The sequence below is a fragment of the Pristiophorus japonicus genome, chromosome 7, assembly GCF_044704955.1.
Source record: "Pristiophorus japonicus isolate sPriJap1 chromosome 7, sPriJap1.hap1, whole genome shotgun sequence".
Taxonomy (NCBI): Eukaryota; Metazoa; Chordata; class Chondrichthyes; family Pristiophoridae; genus Pristiophorus; species Pristiophorus japonicus.
Genome location: NC_091983.1, coordinates 20582442 through 20593310, shown reverse-complemented (window position 1 = coordinate 20593310; position 10869 = coordinate 20582442). Strand labels below are relative to the sequence as shown.

Sequence of the window (10869 nt, the reverse complement as noted above, 5' to 3'; positions counted from 1 at the left end):
GAATAATCATCGGATCAATCGTTGAATCAATCATAGGATCAGTTATAAAATCAGTCACAGAATCAAACATAGAATCAATCATAGGATGACACAGAAACAAGCATCGGATCGATCATAAATTCAATCATAGATTCAATCATAGTATCAATCATGGAATCAATCATAGGAACAATCAATAATAGGATAAATCATGTAATCAATCATGTGATCAATCATAGGATCGATCTTTAAATCAATCATATCTTCAACCTATAAAATCAATCCTAGGATCAAACATTGATTCAATCATATAATCATAGATATAATCAATCATCGGACCAAAGATGGGATCTATCAGAGGTTCAATGATATGATCAATAACAGAATCAATCAATTAATCAATCTTTGTTTCAATCATAGGATCAATCATAGGATCAATCATAGAGTCAATCATATTATCTATCATAGGATCAATCAGGGAATCAACCTTAGGATCAATCATACAATCAATCATAGAATCAAACAAGATCAATCATAGAATCAATAATGGGAACTATCACAGGATCAAATTGGGATCAATCATAAGATCAATTATAGAATCAATCCTAGAATCAATCCTAGAATCAATCATAGGATCTATCACATGATCAATCATAGAATCATTCATAGCATCCATCTATAGATTCATAGAATCCATCATGGAATCAAGCACAGCATGAATCATAGAATCAATCATAGAAGCAAATATAGCATAATTCATAGAATCAATTATGGAATCAATCACAGAATCATTCACAGCATCAATTATAGAATTAATCATAAATCAATTATACAATCATTCATAGAATCAATCATAGAATCAATCATGGATTCAATCATAAGATACATTATAGAATCAATCTTAGGATCAACCATAGGATCAATCATAGAACCAATCGTAGAATAAATCAAAGGACCAGTAATTGAATCAATCAATGAATTAATATTTGAATCAATCATAGGATCAATCATAGAATCTATCATAGAATCAATCATAGAATCAATCATAGAATCAATCACAGCACCATTCATAGAACACTTATAATTCAATGATGGCATCAATCATAGAATCAATCACATGATCACTCATATAATCAATCAGAGCATCAGTCACAGCATCATTCATAGAATCAAACATACGGTCAATCATAGAATAAATCATAGAATCATTCTTAGGGCTAGAACCTCCACTTTTGTTGCATGATTAACGACCACTTAACGGCCATTTTACCGCTGAAATGATGTATAACGCTCATATATCACCCATTTCACCACAAAATGTAAACTGATGCCCATTTTTCAGAAACTTATCACCGAGTGTTACTTTCCCCATGTGCTTAACGCCAGGAGAAAATAATATCGTCCACCCACTTTTTTGATTCGGATTCATCAGAATGGGCGAAATCAATGGCCATAATATCGTCAAGCATTAATTTCCGCACTGATTTAACGCTGAGTTTCAATAATACCGCACTCCCATTTTTTGTTGTTGTAAAGAGCATATTTATCGAAACTAGCAGCCATGAGATTGCCTAGCTTCAATTTCACCACCTCGCACACATATCGCCCAAAATATCGCTCGCTGAAAAAACCACTCAGAAAAAGTGGAACTTACTGGAACTAATCACAGCATTATGGAAGCCATGTTCTACATCATATGTCACATCCTTTAAAAGGCTGCTGTGTTTCAACCTCGGGGGAGTTCAGATGTACTCTGTCAGTCTTTGGAGTTGATGTGCACATCTGTACAAACATCTTGACCATCCTGTGACCAATTGGAATTTAATAGGTGCCTTCATTGGGACATTAAGTGTTTGTGACCAATTGGTGGAAAACAGAGAGCTACTGCAATGGGATCTATCCTTTCTCACCCTCTCTTGATGACCAATTACATGCAGCACACTCGAGATCGCAGAAGATATGCTCCACAGCATTATGTGCCCAATGTAAGACATGCCAGACTGGTGAGGACGACCAGACGTTACACCCCCCGCAAGTACAGGGAGAAGCAGTCTTACCTCGACTTGCCTGACACCACCTGCCTTTGGAGACTGCACTTCCACAAAGAAGTTATCACTGAGGTATGCCAGCTGATAAGTGGAGATCTGCAGCCAGCCAGCACCATTAGTACTGCACTGTCTGTTGAGGTCAAAGTCACCGCAGCACTGTTGTTCTACGCCTCGGGTTCTTTTCAGGCCACAGCTGGTGACATTTGTGGACTTTCTCAGCATGCCACACATTGCTGCATTAGACACGTTACTGAAGCCCTGTACCCAAGCAGGAGGGACTTGGTCAGCTTCTCTATGACCAAGGAGGCACAGAGTGAGAGGGCTCTAGGATTCTCCAGAATTGCAAACTTCCCCAAGGTGCAGGGAGCAATAGACTGTATGCACATCGCGATGCGGGCACCTTTTCAGGATGCAGAAGTTTTCAGGAACTGCAAGGGATTCCACTCCCTGAATGTCTAACTCATTGTTGACCACCAGTAAATTATACAGGCAGTGAATGCTCAAATTCTGGGCAATATCCATGATGCTCACATTCTGGGTGTGAGCACTGTATCTGACTTATTTAACAATCAGTCACAAGTTCAATGCTGGATGCTTGGTGACAAAGGATATGGCCTTGCCCCCTGCCTGATGACCCCCCTGCATGAAACCCACACCGAAGCTGAGAGGCGATACAACGAGAGCCACAGAGCCACTCACAATATCGTGGAGAGAATCATTGGAGTGTTTAAGCATGAATTAGATGCCTGGACCACTCAGGAGGTGACCTCCAATATCACCCTGAGCAGCTAGCTTAATTCATGGTGGTGTGCTCTATGCTGCACAATTTGGCTATCAGGAGAGGACAAGAATTGCCTGATGAGAGGAAGAGGAGGACGAGGAGGCAGACACTGATATTGGCCCAGACAATCAGGCTGATGCTGATGCCATGCCCCTGCACCGCTGTAGACCACATGAAAGGGCCAGTGGTGGCAGGATAGCTGCAAGAGCCTTACATCAGGAGCTCATCAATGATCATTTTGCCTGAAAGAACCGTTGGTGTTATTTAGAAGGCTGGCACACTGCTGGGTGGACAGGTGATACATCAATGTTTGGCATCATCTTGGTGACAGTTAAAGTTTAAGTTGATTGAAGTTAAGTGTCATTACACCCTTTGATCTTAAGCGTGTAATGGTGCAGCTAACTGAGCCAATGTGCTGCAAGATTTTATTAAATAAAAAACATTTAAATTGAACATTTGTCTGAAATCATCAGTATTTCTGCAAACACCAACTCTTGCCCCCTTCCCCCACGCTTCTCATCCCCACCTCTACCCCTTTCCCATCCCCTCCTGACTCCAAGCTGCCTGGCTGAGGAGCTCCTCAGGCATTGCTTCATTGTGGGCGGAGGGATGACGGCTGAAATGCTGTTTGAACGGAGACGGGAGAGGATGGCCCTGAGGTGGGAACATGTTCCAAGCCAGAAGCAAAATGTTGCTGATGGCTCTCATGTGTGATTGGCAATGGGGGTGCAGCACCTTGGGGTGCAGTGCCGCGCTCCGGGACCACTGGGAGCCTTCCGCCACCAGTGCTCCTGGCAACCAGCTCCAGGGTCTCCACCATCCTTTCCATGTTATCTGTTCTTTGTTGGACAAAAACTTGGTGCCAACTATGTTCTTGGTGCGTAGTAGCCTTTTTGGTGCTGATGGATCTCCCTTGTGCCTCCCACAACAGCCAAACAAGCACACACCACAGCCACACACGCTTTCAGTCCCTCTCTGCTCCCTCTCTCTCTGTCACCTCTTCTGCGCATGTCATGATGAGAGTTGACTTCATGAATAGTGAGAATCAAGCGTTGCCATGCCATTGCGAAGGATGGCGACACTATATATCAGAAGTTCAGCAAGATTTAACGCTGCTGCACATTTCCTATCGCTCGCGTAATGCCCATGTTAAAAAATGGAGACTAGGTGCTTTGAGAATGGGCATCAAACCGACAAATGAAAATGCATTCTTGCCGCCCAAGCCGGAAATAACGGCCATTTTTGGGCAATAAACACAAAAGTGGTGAATCTAGCACATAGGATCAATCATAGAATCAATCATAGCATGAATCATAGAATCAATCATAGCATGAATCATAGAATCAATCATAGCATCAATTTAACATCATTCATAGAATTAATCATGACCAACATGGAATCAATCATAGAATCAATCATAGCATCAATCACAGAATCAATCACAGAATCAATCATGGAATCAATCATAGCATCATTCATAGAATCAACCATATAATCAATCATAGCATCAATCATAGAATCAATAATAGCATCAAACATAGAATCAATCTTATAATCAATCATAGAATCAATCTAAAAATCAATCATAGAATCAATCTGAGGATTAGTCATAGAATCATTCATAGAATCAATCATAGAATCAAACATATAATCAATCACAGAATCAATCATAGAATCAATCATAGAATCAATCTTATAATCAACCAAAGAATCAATCATAGAATCAATCATAGAATCAAACTGAAGAACAATCATAGGATCAATCAAAGAATCAATCATAGAATCAATCATAGTATCAATCATAGAATCAATCTTATAATCAATCACAGATTCAAAAATAGAATCAATCGTATAATAAATCATAGAATCAATTTAATAATCAATCATAGAATCAACCACAGAATCAATCATAGAATCAGTCTTATAATCAATCATAGGCTCAATCATAGAACCAATCATAGAATCAATCTTATAATTAATCATAGAATCACTCCTTGAATCAATCATGGAATCAATCTTATAATCAATAATAGACTCAACCTCATAATCAATCATAGAATCAATCATAGAAACAATCTTATAATCAATCATGTAATCAATCTTATAATCAATCATAGAATCAATCATTGAATCAATCATATTAATCAATCATAGAATCAATCGTAGAATCAATCTTATAGTCAATCATAGAATCAATCATAGAATCAATCATAGAATCAATCTTATAATCAAACATAGAATCAATCTTATAATCAATCATTGAATCAATCATTGAATCAATTATAGAATCAATCATAGAATCAATCGAAGAATCAAATTTTTAATCAATTATTAAAATACTCAAAGAATCAATCATAGAATTAATCTTATAATCAATCATGGAATCAATCTTAGAATCAATCATTGAATCAATCTTATATTCAATCATAGAATCAATCTTGTAATCAATCACAGAATCAATCATAGAATCAAGCATTGGATCAATGTTACAATCAATCATAGAGTCAATCTTATAATCAATCTTATAATCAATCATAGAATCAATCATAAAATCAATCACAGAATCAATCTTATAATAAATCATTGAATCAATCATAGAATCAATCATAGAATCAATCATAGAATCAATCTTATAATCAAACATAGAATCAATCAAAGAATCAATCATAGAATTGATCATAGAATCAATCCTATAATCAATCATAGAATCAACGTCATAAACAATCATAGAACCAATCATAGAATCAATCTTATAATCAATCTTAGAATCAATCATAGAATCAATCTTATATTCAATCATAGAATCAATCTTGTAATCAATCTTATAATCAATCATAGAATCAATCATAAAATCAATCACAGAATTAATCTTATAATAAATCCTTGAATCAATCATATAATCAATCATAGAATCAATCTTATAATCAAACATAGAATCAATCAAAGAATCAATCTTATAATCAATCATAGAATCGATCATAGAATCAATCCTATAATCAATCATAGAATCAATGTCATAAACAATCATAGAACCAATTATAAATCAATCATAGAATCAATCTTATAATCAGTCATTGAATCAATCATAGAATCAATCTTATAATCAATCATAGAATCAATCATAGAAGCAATCATTGAATCAATCTTCGAATCAATCATAGAATCATTCATAGAATCAATCATAGAATCATTCATTGCAACAATCATAGAATCAATCCTATAATCAATCATAGAATTAACATCATAAACAATCATAGAACCAATAATAGAATCAATCTTATAATCAATCATAGAAACAATCATAGAACCAATCATAGAATCAATCTAATAATTAATCAAATAATCAATCATAGAATCAACCATTGAATCAATCATAGAATCAATCTTATAATCAATCATAGAATCAATCATAGAATCAATCTTATAATCCATCATAGAATCACTCCTTGAATCAATCATGGAATCAATCTTATAATCAATAATAGACTCAACCTCATAATCAATCATAGAATCAATCATAGAAACAATCTTATAATTAATCATGTAATCAATCTTATAATCAATCATAGAATCAATCATTGAATCAATCATATTAATCAATCATAGAATCAATCGTAGAATCAATCTTATAGTCAATCATAGAATCAATCATAGAATCAATCTTATAATCAAACATAGAATCAAACTTATAATCAATCATTGAATCTATAATTGAATCAATTATAGAATCAATCATAGAATCAATCGAAGAATCAAATTTTAATCAATTATGAAAATATTCAAAAAATCAATCATAGAATTAATCTTATAATCAATCATGGAATCAATCTTAGAATCAATCATTGAATCAATCTTATATTCAATCATTGAATCAATCTTGTAATCAATCTCAGAATCAATCATAGAATCAAGCATTGGATCAAAGTTACAATCAAGCATAGAGTCAATCTTATAATCAATCTTATAATCAATCATACAATCAATCATAAAATCAATCACAGAATCAATCTTATAATAAATCATAGAATCAATCATAGAATCAATCATAGAATCAATCTTATAATCAAACATAGAATCAATCAAAGAATCAAAGTTATAATCAATCATAGAATCGATCATAGAATCAATCTGATAATCAATCTTAGAATCAATCATAGAATCAACCTTAAATTCAATAATAGAATCAATCTTGTAATCAATCTCAGAATCAATCATAGAATCAAGCATTGGATCAAAGTTACAATCAATCATAGAGTCAATCTTATAATCAATATTATAATCAATCATAGAATCAATCATAAAATCAATCACAGAATCAATCTTACAATAAATCATTGAATCAATCATAGAATCAATCATAGAATCAATCTTATAATCCAACATAGAATCAAAGAATCAATCTTATAATCAATCATAGAATCGATCATAGAATCAATCCTATAATCAATCATAGAATCAACGTCATAAACAATCATAGAACCATATAATCAATCATAGAATCAATCTTAAAATCAGTCATTGATTCAATCATAGAATCAATCTTATAATCAATCATAGAATCAATCATAGAATCAATCATAGAACCAATCATTGAATCAATCATTGAATCAATCATAGAATCAATCATTGAATCAATCATTGAATCAATCTTATAATCAACATTATAATCAATCATAGAATCAATCATAGAAGCAATCATTGAATCAATCTTCTAATCAATCATAGAATCATTCATAGAATCATTCATAGAATCATTCATTGCATCAAACATAGAATCAATCCTATAATCAATGATAGAATCAACGTCATAAACAATCATAGAACCAATCATAGAATCAATCTTATAATCAAGCTTAGAATCAATCATAGAATCAATCTTATAATCAATCATAGAAACAATCATAGAATCAATCATAGAATCAATCTTATAATCAATCATAGAATCAACCTCATAAAACTCATCGAACCAATCATAGAATCAATCATAGAATCAATCTTATAATCAATAATAGAAACAATCATAGAATCAATCATAGAATCAATCTTATAATCAATCATAGAATCAACCTCATAAAAATCATCGAACCAATCATAGAATCAATCATAGAATCAATCTTATAATCAACATAGAATCACTCCTTGAATCAATCTTATAATGAATCTTAGAATCAATCATAGAATTAATCTAATAATCAATCATAGAATCAACCATTGAATCAATCATAGAATCAATCTTATAATCAATCATAGAATCAATCATAGAATCAAACTTATAATCAATCATAGAATCACTCCTTGAATCAATCTTATAATCAATCTTAGAATCAATCATAGAATTAATCTAATAATCAATCATAGAATCAACCATTGAATCAATCATAGAATCAATCTTATAATCAATCATAGAATCAATAATAGACTCAACCTCATAATCAATCATAGAATCAATCATAGAAACAATCTTATAATCAATCATGTAATCTATCTTATAATCAATCATAGAATCAATCATTGAATCAATCATATTAATCAATCATAGAATCAATCGTAGAATCAATCTTATAGTCAAGCATAGAATCAATCATAGAATCAATCATAGAATCAATCTTATAATCAAACATAGAATCAATCTTATAATCAATCATTGAATCGATCATTGAATCAATTATAGAAGCAATCATAGAATCAATCGAAGAATCAAATTTTTAATCAATTATTAAAATACTCAAAGAATCAATCATAGAATCAATCTTATAATAAATCATTGAATCAATCATAGAATCAATCATAGAATCAATCATAGAATCAATTTTATAATCAAACATAGAATCAATCAAAGAATCAATCATAGAATCGATCATAGAATCAATCCTATAATCAATCATAGAATCAACGTCATAAACAATCATAGAACCAATCATAGAATCAATCTTATAATCAATCTTAGAATCAATCATAGAATCAATCTTATATTCAATCATAGAATCAATCTTGTAATCAATCTTATAATCAATCATAGAATCAATCATAAAATCAATCACAGAATTAATCTTATAATAAATCCTTGAATCAATCATAGAATCAATCATAGAATCAATCTTATAATTAAACATAGAATCAATCAAAGAATCAATCTTATAATCAATCATAGAATCGATCATAGAATCAATCCTATAATCAATCATAGAATCAATGTCATAAACAATCATAGAACCAATTATAAATCAATCATAGAATCAATCTTATAATCAGTCATTGAATCAATCATAGAATCAATCTTATAATCAATCATAGAATCAATCATTGAATCAATCATTGAATCAATCTTATAATCAATTTTATAATCAATCATAGAATCAATCATAGAAGCAATCATTGAATCAATCTTCAAATCAATCATAGAATCATTCATAGAATCAATCATAGAATCATTCATTGCAACAATCATAGAATCAATCCTATAATCAATCATAGAATTAACGTCATAAACAATCATAGAACCAATAATAGAATCAATCTTATAATCAATCATAGAAACAATCATAGAACCAATAATAGAATCAATCTAATAATTAATCTAATAATCAATCATAGAATCAACCATTGAATCAATCATAGAATCAAACTTATAATCAATCATAGAATCAATCATAGAATCAATCATATAATCAATCATAGAATCACTCCTTGAATCAATCATGGAATCAATCTTATAATCAATAATAGACTCAACCTCATAATCAATCATAGAATCAATCATAGAAACAATCTTATAATTAATCATGTAATCAATCTTATAATCAATCATAGAATCAATCATTGAATCAATCATATTAATCAATCATAGAATCAATCGTAGAATCAATCTTATAGTCAATCATAGAATCAATCATAGAATCAATCTTATAATCAAACATAGAATCAAACTTATAATCAATCATTGAATCTATCATTGAATCAATTATAGAATCAATCATAGAATCAATCGAAGAATCAAATTTTTAATCAATTATTAAAATACTCAAAGAATCAATCATAGAATTAATCTTATAATCAATCATGGAATCAATCTTAGAATCAATCATTGAATCAATCTTATATTCAATCATAGAATCAATCTTGTAATCAATCTCAGAATCAATCATAGAATCAAGCATTGGATCAAAGTTACAATCAAGCATAGAGTCAATCTTATAATCAATCTTATAATCAATCATAGAATCAATCACAAAATCAATCACAGAATCAATCTTATAATAAATCATAGAATCAATCATAGAATCAATCATAGAATCAATCTTATAATCAAACATAGAATCAATCAAAGAATCAAAGTTATAATCAATCGTAGAATCGATCATAGAATCAATCCGATAATCAATCATAGAATCAACGTCATAAACAATCATAGAACCAATCATAGGATCAATCTTATAATCAATCTTAGAATCAATCATAGAATCAACCTTAAATTCAATAATAGAATCAATCTTGTAATCAATCTCAGAATCAATCATAGAATCAAGCATTGGATCAAAGTTACAATCAATCATAGAGTCAATCATATAATCAGTATTATAATCAATCATAGAATCAATCATAAAATCAATCACAGAATCAATCTTACAATAAATCATTGAATCAATCATAGAATCAATCATAGAATCAATCTTATAATCAAACATAGAATCAAAGAATCAATCTTATAATCAATCATAGAATCGATCATAGAATCAATCCTATAATCAATCATAGAATCAACGTCATAAACAATCATAGAACCATAGAATCAATCATAGAATCAATCTTAAAATCAGTCATTGATTCAATCATAGAATCAATCTTATAATCAATCATAGAATCAATCATAGAATCAATCATAGAATCAATCATTGAATCAATCATTGAATCAATCATTGAACCAATCTTATAATCAACCTTATAATCAATCATAGAATCAATCATAGAAGCAATCATTGAATCAATCTTCTAATCAATCACAGAATCATTCATAGAATCATTCATAGAATCATTCATTGCATCAATCATAGAATCAATCCT

The 10869-nt window shown here is 31.2% G+C and overlaps 1 protein-coding gene across 1 annotated transcript; it reads right to left on the bottom strand.

Annotated features, from left to right (window-relative positions):
• Window positions 1-373: 373 nt before the first annotated feature.
• On the bottom strand, window positions 374-9640 carry LOC139266567 (fap1 adhesin-like). Its single transcript, XM_070884161.1, has 6 exons — window positions 9410-9640; window positions 6973-7128; window positions 4705-4908; window positions 4468-4620; window positions 4198-4380; window positions 374-466 (listed from the first exon to the last, which is right to left on the bottom strand). The coding sequence occupies exons 1-6, from the start codon at window positions 9638-9640 to the stop codon at window positions 374-376; spliced, it is 1020 nt and encodes a 339-aa protein (XP_070740262.1).
• Window positions 9641-10869: the final 1229 nt, after the last annotated feature.